This window comes from Coenobita brevimanus, chromosome 33, assembly GCF_032717465.1.
Source record: "Coenobita brevimanus isolate Jiangsu-jjx chromosome 33, ASM3271746v2, whole genome shotgun sequence".
Classification (NCBI taxonomy): Eukaryota; Metazoa; Arthropoda; class Malacostraca; order Decapoda; family Coenobitidae; genus Coenobita; species Coenobita brevimanus.
In genome coordinates this window covers 45626733-45650457 of record NC_136986.1, presented here as the reverse complement: position 1 = coordinate 45650457, position 23725 = coordinate 45626733, and the positions used below count along the sequence as shown (strand labels likewise).

The following is a 23725-nucleotide window of genomic DNA, read 5'->3' as shown; positions in this document are numbered from 1 at the left end:
ACTACTTGCAGAGTTGTTTTGTGATAAGGGAAGAAATGGTACAACAACTTATGGAAATGAGAGAAGCAGCAGTGTTATATTATTACGTTTTAAAATCATGACCATGCTATAGCTCTTTCACCTTAAATTAACCCGAGTTTTCATCCTCTGCCAGCTTATTCCATGTAACATGGTGACCAAATAAGCCAATACTTTGGCTGTAAATTCATTTTATAGTGCTCCGTGACTAGCATCAGATTCTAATGTTAAGGTGTTTTTACATATCAGCATTGAAGTGGAGTGATGGCAATTAAATCCAAGTTAAAGTAAAAAGAGTAAGTGAAGGATGTTGCACAGATTCAGTTTGTGCATATGCAGCTTAATTCTGTTTCTTCTCTGCAGGTGAATCCTGTTGGTGGACCATTCACCCAGCCAGCAAACAGAGATCTGAGGGTGAAAAGGTCAGGGTGGGAGATGACCTAATTCTTGTATCTGTGGCTACTGAGAGATACCTGGTAAGTCATAAAATCTCTTCGTATATACTGTGTATATAAATAAAAATATATACATTCATATAAAAGGAAGGAAAGAATAATAGCCGTCCTAATACAGAGATGGTAGACTCAGCCCACCAATTATTTATTCTGTTTGACTATATTGCAGCCTCTCTTCCTCAGTGAGTAAAATAATGTTATAATTTCTCCCTTCCATTTAGTGACAAAGAGGGCACATAAAATGACTGGGGTTTAGTTGACCGACTTTGATGTCAAAAATTAAATAATCTGGTGAAAAGTGACAGTTTTTCCTTGGTTAGCGACATCGGGAACTAGTGCTGCCCATCTTCCCTCAACACACCATCACCTGCCACTCAAACCAGTCTTCACTTTATTTCTCATAAGGATTTTTGGTGTTGCGGCTCTTTATAACAGTTTTAATGTCTTTTCAGGTACAGTACCTGTTTATTCTGTTATGCTGTTTTAGCACTAGTAAACACTCTTCATTTAATTTTGGGTAGGGCCTGTTTGGTGTTATAGTACAGTACTTTCTGATAGGGTAGGTACATGTCCCACTGGAATGCTCCTCTATTTTTCACATTGATTCTTAACTTCACACTTCGACATTTCGACGTTTCACACTTCACGAGGTTTTGGCAGAACATCAGCCCGTGAAAAATGAGGAAATACTGTGTGTGTGTGTATATACACACACAGGGAAAATACTGCAGATACAAAGTCCAAGCTGAGAATCTCACATTGCTACAAATTTCTTGACACATCTCTGATTTCTTTCTTTTCCTGGCAGTTTCCAGCAACTGTTATGAAGTAATTAGCTGGTTTAGCATATGATGTTGCTTCCAGTCCATAAAAATCATCAGCTGTACCAGGGCCAACCTCAGTATGGAGATATATAAGAGACCTTCACCATAACAGACTAATTGGGCAAAAACCAGATCCAGTAAAGCTGATAGTTCGTTATATTCGAGGTTCCCTCCCCCAAGGTGGGGTTTCGAGCACATTTTAAAAAATTAGTGAGTACAGTAGCATATCCTGGTACTAAAAATGTAAACTATACCAATTTTACACTAACTTGGCCCATAATTTTGCCCTTTTGCAGCTTGTTTCACATCCTTGTTATAACACTCCTTCAGTCTGTTAATACAACTCAGCAGTTATGATAGGGAGAGGGCGATTTCGGGCTTGGTTGGAGTAAAAGAGATAGGAAGCACATGTATTGCGCCCCACGTAATGGACATTGTTCTTTATAACCGACAAAAATTTGGTGGCCTTCGTGATGTCCATTTAATTTGATATGCACTTTATCAGGGTCTGTAGTGAGGGTCTACTGTGTGTTTGTATACAGAAAATTAGGGTTTGAATAATTATGATGATGTTGGTGTTTCTTATCACTATGTATTATGATGTTAAATAACATGTAATTGTGTGCCCTTCCAGCAAGCAACTCGAGAGGATGAGCAGAGCATCGTCAACGCATCCTTCCATGTCACACACTGGAGCGTCAGTCCTTTTGGCACCGGACTCTCTAGGCTCAAATTTGTTGGTAAGTCTTTGGCTCTGTATATATATATATATATATAAGATATTTTTGTATTTTTCCACTGTTTCCTGTAGCTCAGTGGCAAAATAAAAATGACAACTTGGTATGCTTTTCATAGAAGATCTCTGTGACTAACATCGTATGTTAATGTTACTCTGTTGTTATAGCTTGTATAATTTCTCTCTCTCTCTCTCTCTCTTTCTCTCTCTATGTGTGTGTGTGTGTGTGTGTGTAACAAAAGCTGTGTATTATGCTGTCAGAGCTTGTATTATTTCTGTCAAATGAACATCAATACTCCCTTCCCTCTCTCCCTCCTGCTTTCCTCCCTTCCTTCTTCTTTTCATCCTTTATCTTTAGTCTTCCATCTTTCCCCTTCTTCTCCCTTTGTCTGTCCTTTCACCCACTCCTATCCAAAGACACCCTTTCCAGTTCACATACACCCATTCTGACCCAATTACACCCACCTACACTCACTCTGGTTCACATACACTGAGCTACTGGAATATCCATTTTTCAACAGTGTGTTTACTTGTTTTGTGGTAGGTGGGGGCACTTACCATTCACTCACTCGATGTTTTGCTGGTCTTGGGTGCCTGCCCTTTCCTCTTTTCATTCCTTCTTTCCTTCCTTCCTCTTCTGTTTCTCTTTCCTTCATGCTGTCCATTTCCTTCTGTCTATGGGTGACACTACACTGAGTGACAAGCCAAATGGTTTCCTGTACACCAGGAAATCAGTTACTGTGCTGGGTGGTAACCATATAACTAAATTATGGCACGTGATGGTTATGGCATCTGCAATCGGATTGAACCAGTGTAGGTTTATAGCCAAGGGGTGGTTGAGGTTTATTGCTAACTTAATGCCATGCAGGGATGAGTGAGGCTGGTCACCCTCATCTTAAATGTCAGGACCAACTTGCCTAGCCCTGGGCTGCTATGCTCATCATGGGGCAACACTGGATTAGATGATGAATGAATATGAATGTGTGTACTCATTCACCAACTTAAATTTTACAGCCATCTACACCACCCATTTCCTGTATACTGAAATGCTCCTCATCCACCTACACCCACTTGAATGTACCTACATTCATGCACCCCAACATATACCTATCTGCAGCCAGCAGTACTCAGTGATGCATCAGTTTTTCAAGGTGCTTCTGTAATTCCATAAAGATGATGTGTCCTTCTAAACCCATTCCAGTACACTCTTTCATTTCCCCTCCTTCCTTCCTTCCTCATTTCCTTCTGTTCATTATTCCTGTCCCTCCTTCCTTTCCTCCCTCTTTTCCTTCATTCCATCCATCTTCTGCAACCATTCATTTTTCTCCCACTTCCCTTTTTTCTCTTTTCACTCACATACAACCACTCTAACCCCTTACATGCACCTACACCTTCCAGTACTCAACCACACACACCTACACCCTCCTATAGTCATTACACCCCATCTGCACCTTCCTGCAACCATTTACATCCCATCTACTTTCACTGATATATAAATTTTTCAACAGCGTGTGTGTTCGGTGGTGAGGTGCTTCGGTTCTTCCATGGAGGTGATGAGTGTTTATCCATACCCTCTACCTGGTCTGATCAGCCAGGACAGAAGTAAGTGAGAGAGAGAAAGAGATTGCTGACCATGATTGATTGTGAAAGATAGGCATGTTAGAGAGAGTGCGTGATAGCAAAAAGTGATGAGAGAGAGAGAGTATGCATGTGCCGTAACTCGTGTATCTTAACACATGGGGAACCTAGTTGTGTTAAGGAATATTATATGAATATAGTAGTTGAAATGGTGATAATAGTTACTAAAGTGCTTTTTGAGGAATACGAGATCAATCTTAATTAATAACCTAACCTGCCCTTTTTCACAGCATTGTAGGCAAGAGTAGTTCTGTACATCCTAGGCTTATTTCATAATATAACAGAAACCATCACCTTCTCCAACCCTATCTTGTTGCCCTGCTGATTTATGGTATATGAGGGTGGTTTCGTGATGGCTTGTTTGAAAATAATGATAAAACAGTCATCATTGTCATCATCATCCCTAACCCAATCTCATTTCCCTTCAGCATCGTGGTATACGAGGGTGGTTCTGTGACATCGCAAGCTCGCTCGCTATGGCGCCTGGAGCTGGCTCGTACCAAATGGGCTGGTGGTTATATCAACTGGTTCCACCCAATGAGGATCCGACATATCACAACTGGCCGTTATCTTGGCACTACCAGTCAGAACGAGCTTGTGTTACTGCACAGGTGAGCTTTTATTTATGTCTGTGTGCCCAGTTCTCTCTCTTTGTTACAACACAGATAATATGTATTAATAACTTATGTTTTTCCATCTCTCTCTCTCTTTCTTTCTCTCTCTCATCTCTTTCCTTTATCCTCCTCTCTGGATATCATTCCTGTCCCTGTCACTTCTCTTTCATGCCTTCACATTCCCTCCCATTCTTTAATGTATATTCTCTCTCCTGTCTCCTTCCCCCTGCCACTCTCTCCTGCCCATGTCTCTTCTCCACTTTCCTTTCTGGTTATTATCTGAACACTAACAGCCAGAACAAGCTCGTTGTCTACACAGGTTCTCTTTGTCATTGTCTCATGGGCTTCACAAGTTCATTTTAGTAAGCACTCCTCCCTTCTTTCCTCTTCTTTCTCTTCCCTTGTTTTCCTTCCATTCTTTTTTTCCCTGCCCTCTCTTTTCTCCAGCTCTCCCCCAGAATTATTATTTGCTATTATTTTTGTAAAGTTATGGAGATGTCAGTGAATGACAGGGTTAATAAAGGCTGTATCTGAGCCTTCAATTTCAAAGAAACCTCATCAAAACTGAAATAGAATTGTTAGGAGATTGCATCAATAAAATGAATGATATGTCTTAGAATTGAAGGTGCCAAGAGGCAGCTTGGTGTCATTTAGTATGATTTGATTTGATACCTCTTTCACTTTGAAAATAGTCCATCCATCTGTCTGTCCATAGCTGTACACCTCAATCCCAAAAAGGTTGATGACATGAATTGCTTCCATATCACTATGTCCTCCATTATCATGCTGCCATTTCTCCAGCTCTTATCCCTTCACATATACCTCTCCAGCTCATCCCTCCTTGTCATCATTGGTCTCCCTCTCCCCCTCCTCCATCCACATCACTCACATGCACTTTCCTAGTCAGCCTCACTTTCTCCATTCTCAGGTAGTCTGATGATGGAGAAAAGGTGACATGGCCATATTTTGCTCTAGGATTAAAATGTCTGGCTCAGGATAGATAAGTAGACCTTTTTATTATTATTTATATATATTTACAGGGATGACGCCACGATGGCAGCCACATCTTTCTACCTTCGTGAAGAAAAGGATGACAATAAGGTAGTTCTGGAGGACAAGGATTTGGAGGTGATTGGAACACCACTCATCAAGTATGGTGATTCCACTGTCATTATACAGCATATTGAGACTTCATTGTGGCTGTCATATAAGGTAAGTGGACATGTAGAAGGTGCCTGGTGGCCTAGTGGGGTAAGATGGATGATAGATTAATATATAGACTTGTTTAGGTTATTGGAACACCACTTGCCAGGTATATGAATTCCACCATTATTATGCAGCATACTGAGACCTCACTATGACTGTCTTATGAAGATAGTGAAATTATTAGCTGGAAAGAGCATTGGGTTGAGGATGTTTGCAAGTGATCATGCAATTATAATCTTTTGACTTTAACTTTGTCCAAAATTGTCATCTCTTCATCATGAATGCTGAATTATAGCAATATTATGATATGAGAATATAGTGCTAGTCACAGAGAAGTACTGTGGAAAGTATGTAGAGCCATAGCAGTGTCTTTGTCTGCTTTTGAGCTACATGAAATAAACAACACAAGGATAAAGATATGAGCCAAGTTAAGGTGAAGGAACTACAGTATACCATGCTTTCCCTCTTGTAGTGGCTAAAGGACTGCCTCTGTTAACACTTTCCCATATCTCCCTTATAATTGTATTCTCTCTTGCCCAGATGTGTAAAGTCAAGGAGAAAGATGTAGGTAAGGCAGAGGTGAATCGAGTCAGGTTATGCTTAGGTACCATAGGTCAGGTTAAGTCTCTGGATTAATTTCAGTCCTTCAGTGGGAAAAGAGGTGTAGACAGTGATGATGATGAATCCCTTACCTCTCCTCCTCCAGGCATTTGAGATCAAGAAGAAAGGTGTGGGTAAGGTGGAGGTGAAACAAGCCACCTTACATGAGGAGGGCAAGATGGATGACGGGCTGCTCTTCTACAGGAGTCAAGAGGAAGAGAGTCGCACTGGTCGAGTTATTAGGAAGTGCTCCCATCTCTTCAATACCTTTATCAAGTGAGTGGATGGCTAACTTTCTTACTTTTAGCTTCATGTACATTGCTAAGGAAGGATATCTTCACACGGTGGGCAGCTCCATTGCCCAGTTGCACAGAGTCCCTCAGTTCCTTCCCTGTTCCCCAAAAGAAGAATGGTGGACTGCAGAAGGACTGCTTCACTCTGCAGTTCACTGGGTTCCCATTCAGGTGAGCCTGGAGGCACAACAAAACAAGTGCACCTTATTTATGTGTGTCTGTACTATAAAACAGTTTATATGTGTCATCAGAAAGCGCTCTCTTCTCCTCAGTACATTTATAAAGTGAGTAGATAATTAACTGTGCCTCATTTTGCTCTGTTTATTCACTTGAGTAATACCATAAGTTTATTCTTCAATTTTATCTTCCTATCAAGGTTTTCAGTGACATACAGACTCTCAGACAAAGACTGTAGCTCCAACACAACACATTTCTACATCTACATCTCTCCGCAAACTTCAAATACCATCCAGAATAACTGTACTGTATACCTGTGTGTACTGTAAAATAAGGACAGCTTCATTTCTGCAGTCCACTGGGTTCACAACAGCAGCAACAATCCATAGCTATCAGAGTCCCAGACAACATTCACCCTATAGCTACCCCAAAAGGAGAAAGGTGGCTTGGAGGATGATGGTAGCTTCATCTACATTCTACTGGGTTCACAACAGCAGCAGTCCATAACACTCTCTCATTCTCCTGTCAGAGGCCTTGACAACATCCAGACATCTCGCCGCCACTCCATCCTTCTCAAGACTGTCAACCTGAAGGAGATGATCCACTGTCTTGAGGATCTGATCAACTATTTTGCTTACCCAGAAGATGATCTCGGTGAGTTAGTTCTTGACCCCTTCACCATAAGCTTTACCCTTTAACCACTTTGCCACGAGCTGTCTTCCCCCCAGTACCATGTCCGAGTAGTAGTAGGAGGATTTAGGAAGCTCTAGAGTTTAGACAGTTGTCTGCTGTCCCCATAATGAAGCATTGGCTTTTGATATCCTGAGTACATCCTTGTACACTCCTATTGCCTAGAAATGGCATACAGGATACGTTTTCATGGCCAAAGGGTTAATATTGGTTGTGTTTCTTTCCCACATTGTGCTGCTACTCATTCATTTTGCATGCTTCTCCAGAGTGCTTTTATATTTACTCATCGCATCTCTCCCTCTTCCTCCCTCCCCTTTTAATTTTCCTCTTTCCTCTTGTATTGTGATGGCTGATTACAGGATTTAGTTTATTGTTACTTCTGCAGATGAAGTTTTTATTGTACAGTATATGAATAATGTAAAATTGTCAGTTCTTGTCAATAAAGAGGTGCAAACATGTCTCAAACACCAGTGAATTCTTTTGGATAAACTGGCACATCTGAGAAGCAAAAGACCTCACTATTGTTATTGTTGTTGTTATTATTATTATTATTTTTGTCACTGTCATCATCATCATCATCATCAATTTGCCTCCAGACCACAACGAACGTATGGTGTCGTTGCGAGCCCTACGTAACCGGCAGGATTTGTTCCAAGAGGAGGGCATCCTTAATCTGATCCTGGATGCCATTGACAAGATCACTGTCATCACCTCACAGGGATTCATGGTGGCACTGGCAGGCGAGGAGAGTGGCCTGGACTGGGATATTATTTCAGGTGAGTGCAAGCAACCTCATAGCCCACACAATACTGGAGAGAAGAGGTGCGAAGTCTGATGACATTGCATTTTGAATCCTCAGTATACTATTAAAAAAAAAAAAAACTGCCAAGAATTTCTACTTAGTCTTTAGGGAAGTTTTCATTTGTCTATATTAATTAGGCATAGATATTTGTCCGTTGGGTGCTTACCTCTGATAAGTCATTGGGAGAATAAAACAAGGGCAGTACTGCATCTCTACATCCTTTCCATGGCACTCCGTCATGACTATACTGTGTGTCAGCCAGCTTGTCCATAGATTCACACCTTTTCCTAACAGTGTTTGTAATTGGCTAAGGCAGTTTCTCACATTTGATAAAATGGTGATGTGCCTCGCACAGTATGTTCCTCTGTATTGGTGAATTTTACACTGCACTTCCATGAATCACAGATGGTGGCTGAGAGGGTGCAACTCCATGGACAAATTGGATGATGTGTAGTAGAGAACCGTATTCTTGAGCCATATTTTTGCTACACCTCTGCACTGAAGATGAAGAGGTGGCAGATTTAGGCTAACTTGAAGTGAAAGAGTACAATATACTAATGATGTCTCTCCCATCATAACTATCACCATCGTCACTGCAGCTACCAATACCACAACCACCGTCACCACAACTACCACTCTTTCCTAACAGGCTACCTCTACCAGCTGCTAGCTGCTGTTATCAAGGGCAACCACACCAATTGCTCACAGTTTGCCAACAGCCATCGCCTCAACTGGCTGTTCTCTCGACTGGGCTCAGCCGGAGAAGGCACAGGAATGTTGGATGTGTTGCACTGTGTTCTAATTGACTCACCTGAGGCACTGAATGTTATGAAGGTGAGAGAGAGTGCAAGAAAGATGGGAGGAGGGGGGTGGAGGGGAAGGGAGAGGAAAAGTGAATTAGGAAGGGAAACGAAAATAGAGAGGTAGTGGATAGCCAGCTTTAGTAGGAATTTGGTTTAGATTTTTTTTTTTAAATACAAATTGTGAATGAAAGTTCCTTTGCTGCCTTTAAATCCCATTCACAGTACTAGTTTTGTGGAAAATGTTTTGTCGATTTGGAATACATTCCTGACTGTCTGAGTAATAGCAGTGAACACTTGCTGTTGTATTATTATTGATATTTTTATTCTTATTCTGGCCTGTGTTGCTGGCTATGATGTTGATACTTCTCTCACCTTTTTACTTGCTTTTTAACTGTTTCTGGATCATACCTCACTCTATATTTGGATGGATTGGATGGTAAGGTCAGAATGATGATGATAGTTTTCCTATTTTTGTACATTCTCTCTCTATGATTCTGGATCCTACTTCTCCCCATCTTTGAGTAAGGAAAAGAGGTTGAGATGATGATGACAATGGTATGTTTCTTCTTTTCTTTGCACAGGAGGAGCACATCAAAGTAATCATTGCTCTGCTGGAGAAATATGGACGTGATCCCAAAGTACTTGATGTATTGTGTTCCCTGTGTGTAGGCAATGGGACGGCTGTGCGATCGTCCCAGAACAATATTTGCGATTATCTGCTGCCGGGACGAAACCTCCTGCTGCAGACACAATTGGTTGATCATGTCTCAAGGTAAAATCTCTCTCTCTCTCTTCCTTTTACTTTCCTGCTGTTTCTCTTTCTTTCACCCCATTTCTATGTGATGATCCTGGAACGTCATTTGAGACGCCCCACAACGGAAGGGCCTTTCAGGGCACTTTTGTCCTAACATACTTTTTAACATGAGCGGGAAGTTAAGAAGTCACTGCATGATAGTATTGTGATCCCTACCCTGACGTATGGACGCGAGGCGTGGACCTTGCAAGAGGGGAACAAGTCAAGAGTGAGAGCAGTGGAAATGAGTTACTTGAGAGGAGCATGTGGAGTGACATGGAGAGACAGGTTGATGAATGAAAAAGTGAAGGAACATTGTGGGGTGGATGTGGATGTGGTTGAGAAGATTAGGAGAAAAACACTGAGGTGGTTTGGACTTGTGGAGAGAATGGAGAACAAAAGAGTGACTAAGAGGGTGTATGTAGGTGGGGTGGAGGGAGGGAGAGGGAGGAGTAGGCTGGGGATGAGGTGGAGGGATGGAGTTGAGAGGTTTATGAGGGAGGGGGGGGGTGAGTTGGGGGTAGGGTAGTCAAATGGTGGGTGACAGAGCGACTTGGAGGCGTTTTGTCTGTGGCCACTCTTTGCGGGATTAGGGCGTCGGTCTATAGAGTGATAGATAGATGCTTGTTTTCTTTTGCCAAACTTTGAGTGCGATTTCTGGCGTTTTTTATTTTGGGACGATGGACCCTTCCAATGTGGGACGCCTCATTTGCTGTTATCTAGCCTGGACAAAACTTTCTATTGCAGAAGCTGCTGGTCAGTCATTTCTGTAGGTAATATTTGTCCCTCTCCCTCCCTCAGACGATAACTTCTGTATCCTACTCAGGCAAATGGTGGATGATTATAGCTGTTGCTGGGTAACTACCAGGGTTTGAACATTAATCCAGTGTTGATATGATACCATCAGTGATTTTAGGATCATTAGTAGCCTGCTTATTAGTAGATGGATGGCTACCATGACAGTGAGATGTACTTAAAACCTTGGTAAATAGCCTAACAATCATCATTCTCAGGCAGGAAGCCACAAGTATGTACGGTCCAAGCTGAGACCTACACATTGTTACAAATCTGAGATTATTTTTATTTTTATATTGGTTTTGGCATATGGTGTAGCTTCCGGTTCATAGAAATCACCTGCTGTACCATTGCCAACCTCTATATGGGGATGCCTTGCCTTGAGAGGAAGTGTGGCATCGTTTGATTGTTTTATTGATTGATAGTCTACATATTATTAACCCAGTCTTCCTCTCCACTTTTTCAGTGCTCGTCCCAACATCTTTGTGGGCCATGTGGAAGGCTCAGCCATTTACCAACGGTGGTACTTTGAAGTGACTTTAGACCACATAGAACAATCTTCTCACCTGCCACCTCATCTGCGAGTGGGCTGGGCCAACACCAAAGGATATGTCAGCTATCCCGGTGGTGGTGAAAAGTGGGGTGGCAATGGTGTGGGTGATGACCTGTATTCCTATGGATTTGATGGCTCGTATCTGTGGACCGGTGGCCGATATACACTGGTAAACCCTCAGGTGAGTCAGTGTTCAGTATGTATACATTTTACCTGATTGTTTAAGATGACATGTGTTCTTATGACTGTTGGCTTGTATGTGTGGGCCAGTGGCTGGTAATTCCTCTAGTGAGTCAGTGTTCCTAATGGATAGGCCTATATTGCTATGTAACGCTCTAGATAGATTACTTATATGTCCCTGAAAAGGAACCTCAGTTTGGAAGACTGAGTCTGCAGGCGACATGTTGGTTGGTTAGCAAGCAGTTAACTCCTCTTGCTGCCTGGCCTGCCAGGACTCACATGCCGCTGATCAAGGATGACTTGATCATCAGTTTAGGTTAGAATTCCATTTACTTCCTGTTGCCTCTCAGTCCAGCCCACCAGGAATCAATGCTGTTGACATTTACTATATTTAACTCTTGTTGCTTCCCACTGCACCCCACCAGGACTCACTGCCACTGATCAAGAAGGGTGATGTTATTGGCTGTGCGCTGGACCTAACTGTACCCATCATCACCTTCTATGTCAACGGCAGACAGGTCAATGGAGCCTTCACTGGGTTCAACCTGGATGGCATGTTCTTCCCTGTAGTATCTGCATCGGCAAAGTTGAGGTGTGTGTCTCTATGATCACATAGCCATGACTTTTATGCATCACTTGTACACATGATTAGGAAAATACCCACACATGCACACTCACAGATACACAGTAATGTTCCTGATTTACGTAAGTGATATGGTAGATAGAGTGAACAGTTATGCAAGTCTGTTTGCTGATGATGTAAAGATCTTGAGGAAGGTAGAGGTTGAGGAGGATTGTAAAATGCTGCAGGAGGATCTGGATAGGATACATGATTGGAGCCGGAAGTGGGAAATGAATTTTAATGTAAAGAAATGTAAAATATTGGAAATGGGTAAAAGTACCAGGAGGCCATCATTGTATTATTTGTTGGGTAATGAATTAATCACTAAAATGAGGGAAGAGAAAGACTTAGGATTGCTGGTCCAAGATAGTTTGTCACCTGAAAAGCACGTTAATAAGGTAGTTAGAGAGACTTATAAACTCCTGACTAACATAAGAGTAGCATTTCATTATATGGATGAGATGATGAAAAAATTGATAGTGGCCATGATCCGCCCCAGGTTAGAATATGCAACAGTAGTGTGGTCCCCACACAAAAAGAAAGATATAAACAAGATTGAGAATATACAAAGAACAGCAACCAAAATGGTCTCCAGTCTGGCAGATCTGTCGTATAGAGAGAGGCTGGAAAAGCTTGATTTGCCTTCCTTAGAGGAAAGGAGAAAGAGAGGAGACATGATTGCAGTGTTCAGGACCATGATGGGAGTAGATAAAATTGACCGAGAAGATCTGTTTTTATGGGATAAGAGAGCAGCAAGAGGACATGGAATGAAATTGAAAAAGTCAAGCTGCTTGAAGGATATCAAGAAATATAGCTTTCCTTACAGAAGTATAGATTTATGGAATAGCCTGGACAAAGAGATCATCCAGTCTAAAAACTTAAACGAGTTTAAAGCTAAATTTGACTTACTGAGAAACAGCGATGGGAACCCACGAGCATAGCATATTTTGTGTGTATCTCAATTAGGTATATTGGGTAAATACATAAGTATTTGGAATGACTTAGACAAAAAGGTGGTGCAGTAGAAAAACATTCATGTGTGTAAAAGTAAACTAGATAAATGTGGATATGGAGACAGGACAACACGAGCATCGCTCAATTCCTGTATACTACAAATAGGTAAATATAAATAGGTAAAATAGGTAAATACATACAGACAGAGAAAATGCTAATGTGTGTATATCCTTTCACACACACACACACACACACATTTGTATGTTTTCCATTTTCCAGTGCTCGTTTCCTTCTGGGAGGTGAACACGGGCGACTCAAATACCCCCCACCAGAGAGCCACTCCCCTGTGTCTGAGTGTCTTCTGCCCTTCCAGGTATGTCAGCCACATTGACTTGTGTATAGTTGTGTAGATAGGATGGTGAAAAGGGTAATAATAATAACAGTGAAGAGAATAATAAGACAGTAATTAGGTGATGAATGAATGAATGATAAAGATAACAATAATCATATAGATAGAATAGTTATAATGATAATTTACCGGTAATAATGCACTGAAAAGAGCACTGTGTAGATGAGTGAGTTTGAAATCTAGAGGAGCAGGGACAGAGCTAGGACTTTTAGAATAGGTTTGCAGGGGTGACCAAGCCTAATGCTGGGGTGACCAAAGCAGAACTCGTATAAGGAGGCCCTGAGATATCAACCCCCAAATCTGGAATAGCCAGGCATGTTTCAGTGGTGACCTATGCCACCATGGTCACCCCTCTGGCAGTGTCACTGTACACACCTTACTCCCCCCCCCCCCTCTCTCTCTGTCTCATTCTCACTCACTCATCCCCACAGACTCTCTCCATCGACCCATGCTTCTACTTTGGTGAACAGCACAAAGCAACCTTAGCAGGCCCTCTGCTGATTGAAGATGACCTTGTTTTTGTGCCCAAGCCTGTTGATACTTCCAGTGTGAGTGTTCTGAAATGTTTCAGCATTTTTGTTGTTGTTATATGTAGACATGAAAGATCCCAAGACTTAAAGTGTGCAAAGTTTGTCTAGACATTTGTTCATTCAGTATTTCATTTTTGCTGATAAACCCCATCATGATAACTACAAACAACCATTTTTCCCATAGATCCAGTTGCCTGCGTACATAGAACAGGTACGAGACAAACTGGCAGAGAACATTCACGAGATGTGGGCCATGAACAAGATCGAGCAGGGCTGGACACATGCTGAGAGGCGAGATGACCTTCGTCTCCACCACCCCTGCCTTACACCCTTCGAAAAGCTGCCCCCCAGTGAAAAACGATATGATGCAACTCTGGCACTGCAGACGCTAAAGTAAGTACATGATTAAATTTGGCATGGTTAGGTTTGATCTGCTTAGGGTTGGTTACGTTAGTATTGTGCTGTGAAAATAAACAGTTTTGCAGTGTTCTCCCTGTTCATAGATTCAGGGTCTCTCATTGCTTTCTGTGTATCCTGCAAGATAGATTATTTTATATTGTTCTTATCTTTTCCTCACAGCTGTGTATGTGTGTATACATACATATATATATAAATATATATATATATATTTTGATATATTTTCCCCCTAGGACAGTCCTGGCACTGGGTTACCACATCACGCTGGACAAGCCGCCAAGCCGTATCCGTTCTGTCCGCCTGCCTAACGACCCCTTCCTGCAGTCCAATGGGTACAAGCCTCAGCCCCTTGATCTCTCCCAGGTGAGAAACAGTACAATTTATCTTCTATTGATGACATTAAAACTATTACAGTTGGTTGTCATTATATAAGTGTTCAACTTCTCATCTGCCCTTCACTCTACTGAACCATGGTAGTTATGGTCCTGTTTACCACTTCATAATGTGAGGTGCTCCAGGAAGGAGCTCCAGATGTGCCAAGTCAGTACAGTAGGTCTACAGTTTCTTCCTGTGAATTCAGAGAAAAATGGAAACTGCATACCCAGTCCTGCAATATATATGCCAATTTCTTTGAAAACCAGGTCTTCATGATCCCCTGTCTCTGATCGTTTTTATTTTATGGAGGGGGAATGACTACATGCTGGACTACATCCAGCATGTAGTCATTTAATTCTGTTTGTGTGTTTCTCCTACCCATGTTACTTATTGCATCTCTCTTTATGTATTACAGGTGAGTCTAACATCAAAACTCGAAGAACTTGTGGACCAGCTGGCAGAGAACACGCACAACATCTGGGCCAGCGAACGCATCCAGCAGGGTTGGACATACGGACTTAATGAAGACCCAGACATGCACCGCTCACCCCACCTAGTCAGCTATGGCAACGTGGATGATGCCATTAAGAAGGCCAACAGGGATACTGCCTCAGAGACCATACGAACACTGCTTGTATATGGCTACATTCTTGAAGCTCCCACTGGCGATCAGGCTGAAGGTATGAGTGTTGTGTTTGGAGGTTTTTGTACTCTCATCAGTGTTCCTCCCTGTTTCTTTTCTATCTTTGTCTTTGTCTTCTTCCTTCCTCCTAATTTGTGTTGTCTTTCCTTCCCATTTTCTTCTTCAGCATCCATCCTCCTATTTTCAGTGTCTTTTTCTACCTTTCACTCGCCCTTATGGTCAGCTGTGGCAGTATGGACGATGCCACTAGGAAAGCAAACAGGGATACTGCATTTGAGACCATGTGAACACTGGTTTTCTATAAATACATCTTTGAGGTTCCCACTGACTATCAGGCTGAATGTGTGCTGTGCATTTGTAGTCTTTCATCATTATCACTATTGTCATCATCATTAACACCTGATCAGCTCCTACTGGTGATCCAGCTGAAGGCATGTTCTGAGTTTATATCTTTGGACAGCTATCATCATAACCCTGATTCGCTACCCCTCGAGGGCAGCCACAGATAATCCAGCATATGCAAGACTGGCCACTGCATCTGCTATTTTGGGCATCATCACCATCATCCTAACCCTCATTCTTTTTAACCCCAGGTGCTGCAGCAGAGGTAACCAGGAAACGTAAGACTGGCCACCGAACGTATCGCCTTGAAAAAACAAATGCAGTCACCTCCGGCAAATGGTACTTCGAAATGGAGGTCCTCACTTCAGGACCAATGAGGGTCGGATGGATGGAGATTTCTGGACAGCCAGGAGCAGAACTGGGAGCAGATGACAAGTCCTGGGGATTTGATGGATACCGGGTAAGTTGGATGATGATGGTGGTGAGTGAGAAGGATATGGAAAAATATTGAATGGAGCTGAGAGTGCATGATAAGTCTTGAGAGTTTGATGGACACCATACTAGTGGCATTACTTTTGAAGCAGGAGGAATTCAGTCATGTGCAGTTTGCCACATGGGTGAGGGAAGTAACTCCTTGTGCTGTGTGTGGTAAATGAGTGCATAAGAGTTGTAGTGGTATTAGAGGTTGGCTGTGAAATAATGCTAATTTCATGTGTATGGTGTGTTGGGGAGAGCATCTAGAGATTGACAGGTATGAGAGGATTGATCTTGCTGGAGAGTCTCTTGAGTGAGGAGTTTTGTTATGTGCTGAAGATGAGGCTGGAGCTCTTAGCTCTGTGGCTAGGGCAAGGAGTGGTTGGAGGATGTTCAGGGAGTTACAGCCTGTCCCAGCATTGAGTGGGCTGTCTTGCTGTGCCAAAGGATTCTTGCATCCAGCATATGTTAGGAGCAGAATACTGTATGGTAGTGAGACCTGGACAGTAAAGTAAGAGGATATTAAATGCACAGAAATGACAGTGCTTAGAAGGATATGTAGTGCATTCTTGAATGCAAAGCTTGGTGGGTAGGATTGCAATTGAAAAGTTGAGAGGAAGGATGGGACTTGAAGGTATTGGTGTTCATTGTAATAAGAGGTTGATTTAGATGGTTTGTGCATTTCGAGAGGATGGAGGATAACAGTTGGGTGTGGAAGGTGAGTGGTGTGATCGTCTAGGGTTGAGCTGCAAGAGGCAAACAAAAAAAAGACCTGGGACAAGGCCATAGAGTGTGGCCTCAAGAATAAGGGACTTTGAGTTAGATTAGATTAGGTTAGGTTAGATGAGGAGGGGTATGAGGTGGGTAGTGGATGATGGATGGATATTTCCGGACAGCCAGAAGCAGATGACAAACCCTTGGAATTCAACGGATACCAGGTGAATTAGAGTGGAGAATGGAAGAGAAGGTGAGATGTAGGTAAGATGTTAATGTAGAGGGTGAGAGATAAGAGGTGTGGATGAATGATGAGTGGAAGAAGCTGAATAAAGAATGTTTGAGGAGTGGGGGAGAGGATGGATGGGAGTGAATAGGAATGGCAGAAAGGCAGACTAATTGAGAGGATGGATGGAGGTGAATAAATTGGATAAGAGGGGTGGGGATGAGAAGAAGACGCTAAATGTAAAGCAGACGAGTGAGTGAGGTAGTGGATTTCTGTTTTACTGAAAGAAAATAAAACAGTATGAAAGTGTGTGGTGATATAATGAAGAAAACTAATAAAAAGCTCCTCACATTGATGGGATATATTATCTTTATACTATTTTCTCTTAAACTTGACCTAAAAATGCCATCTCTCCATCTTGAATGCTGAGCTGTAACAGTAGATTAACACTTGAATACAGTGCTAGTCATGAAGTACTATGACAAGGATGTAGCATAGTGTCTTTTTTTTCTGCCATTGAGCAATGGAAATGGGTCAGAAAGAGGACTAAAATCTAGGCCAGGTTAATGTGAACAGATTGTAGTAAAATATGCAGGGAGATGTGAAGGAAGCATCTGTGGTGGTGAATTGCAGTAGCCTCAGGCCTCTATACACCTGTTGGGGTTATGGAAGATTGGATGGTGGATGAATGAATCTGTTATTGCAACTGGTACTTTCTTCATTCTTTCCCATGAAACTTGGAACTCACACTGCTGCCTTTCATGAATTTTTTTTTTTATCACCTATGCAGTATGGAGAATCAGTCTCTTTCTCTCTCTCTCTCTCTCTCTCTCTCTCTCTCACACACACACACACACACACACACACACCTTTTCTCAGACTTTCTCACTCAAAATCACTTTCCTACAAGCTGTCTGTCTACCTTTCTCAGACACACAAACTCTTTCCCACAAGAGTCTGTCTATTTTCCTCTCACTCTAACACTGTCTCAGACTCTTTCCCACTTCTCTAGCCATCTTTTTCTCTCTGACAGTCTCACTCTTACTCCAACTCTCTCTCCCCCAAGCATTTGAAGCATCACATGGCATTCTATGAGCCTTACGGCCATCGGACTCAGCCTGGTGACGTTATTGGTGTAATGTTGGACCTTGGTGATCGAACCATCAGTAAGTGCCTCCGCTTGGACTTGAGCCTGTATTGGACTAGAAATGGACCCAGTTTAGATCTCTATTGGACCTATGTTGGAGCCTTATTGGTCCCATCTTGAGCCTGTATTGGACCCATCTTGAGCCTGTATTGAACCCTTCTTGAGCCTGTATTGAACCTAATTTAAACCCTGAAGTGCTCCAAACTTTCCCCCACTCTCTGTCAAATCATTCAGATCTTTCTTCCAACCTCTCATGGAACAGAAAACTTTCTGTCTCTCACACTGTCTCTCGCACTATCTCTGCTCACTCTCCCCTCTCTCCCACAAGCACTTGAAGCATCACATGGCATTCTCTGAGCAATATGGGCGTCGGACTCACCCTGGTGACATAGTTGGTGTAATGTTGGACCTTGGCGATCGAACCATCAGTAAGTGCTGACCCCTGGACTTGAACCTGTCTCGGACCTACGTGAGACCCATATTCTCATCGGTTAACCCCTCCAGTGCTATGGCGTCTGTTTTTTATTTCTTGCTTCATTCAGAGGGTGCTGGGTAGGGACATCTTTATGTGGTGGCACTGATATGACTGGATGATGAAACTGCTTGGTTATACAGTACAAGCATTCATCAATCCAATCCTTTTCCCCCGAATGGAGAACGGTGGTTAACAGGAGGGGGACAACTTCAGCTTACAGTCCACTGGATTTACATTTTGGATGAGCCTTGAGTTGCAGCAATTATTACTACTCTGAGGTTTTTATGCGCTGTAGATTGTTCAAGCTGGTGAGGTTTAACAAAACTTCCATTAACCCCTTCACTACATGATCCAAAAACTGAATAAAATGATCCATTGGTATCACATTGTATTGTTTATAAAGGCTCCTGCATGCTTGCATATGTTGACCTTGATCACCTAATGGATGCTCTCCCAGCTGCTCAATCTGTGGCAGTAATAAGTTAAATTAGAAAAGCTCTCTTGCATTGTTGGGATTAATGAATGCTGTAACCAACCTCTCCTGTGCTGAGTAAAATCATTTTGAATAGCAAGAATGAAGTGAAAAATACATCATGGCATTCAAGGGGTTAGGCAGATGAGTATATGACTTATAAGGCTGTGTCCACACCAAATGCTTGCCGGCATGTGCAGTCACCAGTGGGGGTTGTGTATCACCACTGTAACACAGAAGATCTTGCCAGCAGCCATTGAGGCCACTTTTATGGGTTACAGTGTTGCCAAACTCCTGCCTGCCTGTGCCAGTAAGCATTTGGTGTGGACGTGGACATGGACTGCTTTTTAAGCCCAATGGTCTGTGAATTATATCCTGCCTCCCTGGGATTTCTGTGTGTTCTGACGTGTTTTGCTCACTTGAACAGTTATAGTATCTTTTACCTTGTCACTCACACTTACACTTCCCTTCACTCACTTTCTCTCATTTGATTTGTTTGCAGGTCCTGATAGTGTAAAATATTTTATGCATTATGTTTTGTGTGGCAGCAAGGGTTTTTGGTCTTGTGAGGAGTTTTGCTCATGTATGAGTAATGTTCTTGAAGCGATTGCTACTGTCAGTCTCCAGTCCTTCTCCCATACTCATACCAAATTTGCAAACCTTGTTATCTTATGTTTACATTTTGTGTGTGTGTGTGTGTGTATTTACCTAATTGTGATATACAGGAAATGAGCTACGCTTGTGGGGTCCCGTCTCTGTTTCTCAGTAAGTCAGATTTTGCTTTAAACTCATTTAAGTTTTTAGACTGGACGATCTCTTTGTTCAGACTATTCCACCGGCCTATACATCAATAAGGAAAACTATATTTCTTGATATCCTTCAGGCAGCTTGGTTTCTTGAGTTTCATTCCATGTCCTCTTGTTACTCTCTTGTCCCATACAAACAGATCTTCTTTGTCAATTTTATCTACTCCCACCATGGTCCTGAACACTGCAATCATGTCTCCTCTTTTTCTCCTTTCTTCTAAGGAAGGCAAATCAAGCTTTTCCATCCTCTCTCTATACAACAGATCTGCCAGACTGGAGACCATTTTGGTTGCTGTTCTTTGTATTCTCTCAATCTTGTTTATATCTTTCTTTTTGTTTGGGGACCACACTACCGCTGCATATTCTAACCTGGGGCGAATCATGGCCACTATAAATTTTTTCATCATCTCCTCATCCATATAATGAAAAGCTACTCTATATTAGTCAGGAGTTTATACATCTCTCTAACTGCCTTGTTAATGTGTTTTTCAGGTGACAGACTATCCTGGACCAGCACTCCCAAATCTTTCTCTTCTCTCGTTTTTGTGATTAGTTTATTACCCATCAGATAATTCAATGATGGCGTCTTGGTACTTTTACCCTTTTCCAATATTTCACATTTCTTTGCATTAAATTTCATTTCCCACATCCGGCTCTAATCGTGTATCCTATCCAGATCCTCCTGCAGCATTTTACAATCCTCCTCAACCTCTACCTTCCTCATGATCTTTGCAGCATCAGCAAACAGACTTGCATAACTGTTTACTCCATCTACCATATCATTTACATAAATCAGGAACATTACTGGCACCAACACCGAGCCCTGTGGGACTCCACTTGTTACTTCCCTCCATCCAGACATCCTATCCTTTATTACTGTCCTCATTTGTCTGCCTCTCAAAAAGTCTCTCATCCATTACTGGAGGTTACCCTTCAGTCCTCCTATATGCTCTAGTTTCCATTTTATTCTCTTATGGGGTACCTTGTCGAAGGCCTTCTCCAAATCTAAATACACACAATCCACCCAACCATCTCTCTCCTGTAGCATATCAATCGCTCTTGAGTAAAACTCAACAAGTTGGACACACATGACCTTCCACTTCTAAATCCAAACTGACTGTCAGCCAAAATATTAATCTCTTCCAGATATATTATCCATCTGTCTTTCAGAATTCTTTCGCATAATTTTGCGACCATGCTGGTTAGGGACACTGGTCTATAATTCAGGGGTTCTTCCCTGTTTCCTCCCTTATAAATTGGTACCACATTTGCCCTCTTCCATTCTTGAGGCACTTTCCCCTTTTCTAGAGAACACACAATTAAACTGTGAATCTTATCCGCCAGTTGTTTTCTGCATTCCTTCAGTACCCAATTAGAGATTCCATCAGGTCCTGGGGCTTTCCTTACATCTTGAGTTTCCAGTAATTTATACACTTCCTGTACTTCCATTTTTATATCTTTTATCACTACATTTCTAGTCACTCCCTCCCCTTCCACAAACTCATTTTCATTAGTGAAAACTGACTGGAAACATTTGTTCATTATTTCTGCTTTGCATTGTCGCATCTTTATAGACCTCTCCTTCTCCTTTCAGTTTGGTGATTCCTTCCTTTAGTTTCAGTTTGCCATTAACAAATCTATAAAACAGTTTGGGTTCATCCTTACATTTATCTATTATACCTTTTTCAAAATTCCATTCTTCCACTCTATGTATTCTTGTGTAATCATTTCTACTTTTATATTGGTCTTTTCGTCGCTGATTTTGCGATTATTTCTCCACGATCCAGGAAGAGCTCCGTCTCTGTCAGCGACCTGTGTGTGTGTGTGTGTGTGTGTGTGTGTGTGCATTTTGTTCCATCGTGTATTTGTAAACACGTAACACCTTTTCCCTGTAAACTGAGTTCATTCTGCAGTAGATCCCCCCTGCCCCCCAGGTCCCCAGATTTCTGTATATTTAGATCTTTTATGTAGTTGGTATGTGTGTGTATGTTTGTGTGATGGCTTACCATGGTGGTTGGTTCAGGAGGAGAAGTGCCATGCTGGTGTGCGGGACAGCTACGGTCACAAGTGGCAAGTTGGGGACGTGGTTGGTGTCTGCTTAGATCTTGTCGACAAAACCATCAGTGAGTCAGTTTGGGGATGGCCAACATGGCCCCATCTCCATCAGTATTTGACGCCTTAGTGTATATAGTGTTGTAGCATCATTGGATTCTCACATGATACATGGGAGTCCATTCCTCTATCTCTTGGCTTATCAGCATCAACCAGATAACAGAGTCACTAACAGCTTCATATGTTTTTTTGGTAAGAGTTTCATATGCTCTGTGTTTTCTTATACTATTTTGAAGTCTTGAAAAGCTTATACTCACAGAAAATTTTTTAATAATGCATTTTTACAATGCAGTCTCCTCTCGAGGGACAAGGGCATTACTGCATTATAAAGGACTTTTGGAAACTTGTAACACGCTGGCTTTTGCATTTCAACCAAGCTCATATGATAATCATAAGTGAATTAAGAAGTATTGTAACATCTTGTTGGAAACTGTTATGTTATCCCAACCTCACTGGTGACATTGTGTATCTTTCTCACCAGTTGACTTGGCCATCACTGAGCCTTTCCATTAAGGATCAGTCCTTCTGTGTCACCAGCAGAAAGTGCTTCAACACATTTAGCATTGTTATACTGTTTGATAGTAACAAATTTTTGTATTTCAACCTGTCTCAAAGAATATATGATTACAGGTACATAGTACCATACTAAGAGGCTGCAAGGTTATCACAAAACTACTAGAGAGTCTTTCCACATTAGCAGAATGTCTGACAGTGACATGCAATTGCTCAGTACACTGATTGGTGATGATGATTATCATCATCATTTCATCATCATCATCATCATCATCATCATCCCAACCCCTGTTTTTCACCTAAAGATAGAATGAGGAAGGGTCCAGAAATCGGGGAAAGAGAAAACAGAAGAAAGTGAGAACCATCCCGCTGCATGGCCAATTAAAAGAGCCTCCATTTTCTTGAAATAAAATGATGTCATGAAGTACTTAGTGACTCTGGTCATGGATCTGTTAGCTTGGTGCAGTCACTGCTGTGGCTTGTGTAGACTCACAGTTGATACTTGAGAGTCCATTGATCTTGATCATGTATATCCATATTTTTCTTGTAGCTCTGTAATATTAGCTTCCTTAGCTGTTTTATATCTTATGTACTGATGCAATGTTAGAGGCACTCCAGCTGGCTCTAGCTCACTTGCTTCATCTCCGTCTTGCCTCAACTTACTTCACTGGAGGAATCCTCACCAAAGGTAATGCTGTCAGGTGGTAGTCAGGTAAAGTGAAGCCTTTTCTTCACATGGGTTTTAGTAAGAAAATTGGAAATATTCATAAACAGATTAAGTACGGTAGATATATATACATTTTTTAATGCAAGGAAGAAGAAACCAAAAGCCAGGAGCCTGCAAATTGTTCTCTCCAAGAAAAGCAAAAACATGATAATAGAGCCAAATTCAAGATCCGTTCATTTTGAGATGCCCGGACACACTGCATTTGAAAGACTGGAGATCATAGGCAGTAAGAAATGCAGAGGGAGACATTTCCATAGTTGACGTGTTGCATACATGAAGGATTAGGAGTAACAGTTAACTCTTGCATTAGAGTGCTGGACAAAAGAGGGATGAGAGTTTGTTGCTAGACGGGTGCTGTATTCCCACCGTAGTGGTGGAGGGATGCAAGCAGACAGTTCAGGGGAGCAGTGACCATTGAAGTACCGATAGAAAAGAGATAAAGATTCAACAGTGCAGTGAAGAGAGAGGTTGAAGGGAGCCAGTAAGAGGAGGAGAGTTAATCAGATGTAAAGCCTTTGACTCCACCTTGTTGAGAAGAGCTGTATGTGGGGAGCCTCCTCACACATGAGAGTTGTCATGGAAATACCCAT

At 42.0% G+C, this 23725-nt stretch overlaps 1 protein-coding gene across 3 annotated transcripts in view; it reads left to right on the top strand.

The window, feature by feature from the left end:
- Nucleotides 1-23725, top strand: part of RyR (Ryanodine receptor) — a 186570-nt gene that overhangs the window by 32279 nt on the left and 130566 nt on the right. For all 3 annotated transcript variants that reach the window (XM_080269467.1, XM_080269466.1, XM_080269465.1), the window contains exons 6-24: nt 382-494; nt 1932-2037; nt 3542-3635; nt 4100-4282; nt 5326-5497; nt 6198-6367; nt 7091-7215; nt 7848-8027; nt 8703-8887; nt 9438-9628; nt 10911-11178; nt 11603-11769; nt 13033-13126; nt 13594-13710; nt 13877-14085; nt 14343-14472; nt 14900-15164; nt 15721-15929; nt 21807-21906. In XM_080269467.1, coding sequence (XP_080125593.1) covers nt 382-494; nt 1932-2037; nt 3542-3635; nt 4100-4282; nt 5326-5497; nt 6198-6367; nt 7091-7215; nt 7848-8027; nt 8703-8887; nt 9438-9628; nt 10911-11178; nt 11603-11769; nt 13033-13126; nt 13594-13710; nt 13877-14085; nt 14343-14472; nt 14900-15164; nt 15721-15929; nt 21807-21906 — 3078 coding nt within the window. The remainder of the gene's footprint in view (nt 1-381; nt 495-1931; nt 2038-3541; nt 3636-4099; nt 4283-5325; nt 5498-6197; nt 6368-7090; nt 7216-7847; nt 8028-8702; nt 8888-9437; nt 9629-10910; nt 11179-11602; nt 11770-13032; nt 13127-13593; nt 13711-13876; nt 14086-14342; nt 14473-14899; nt 15165-15720; nt 15930-21806; nt 21907-23725) is intronic.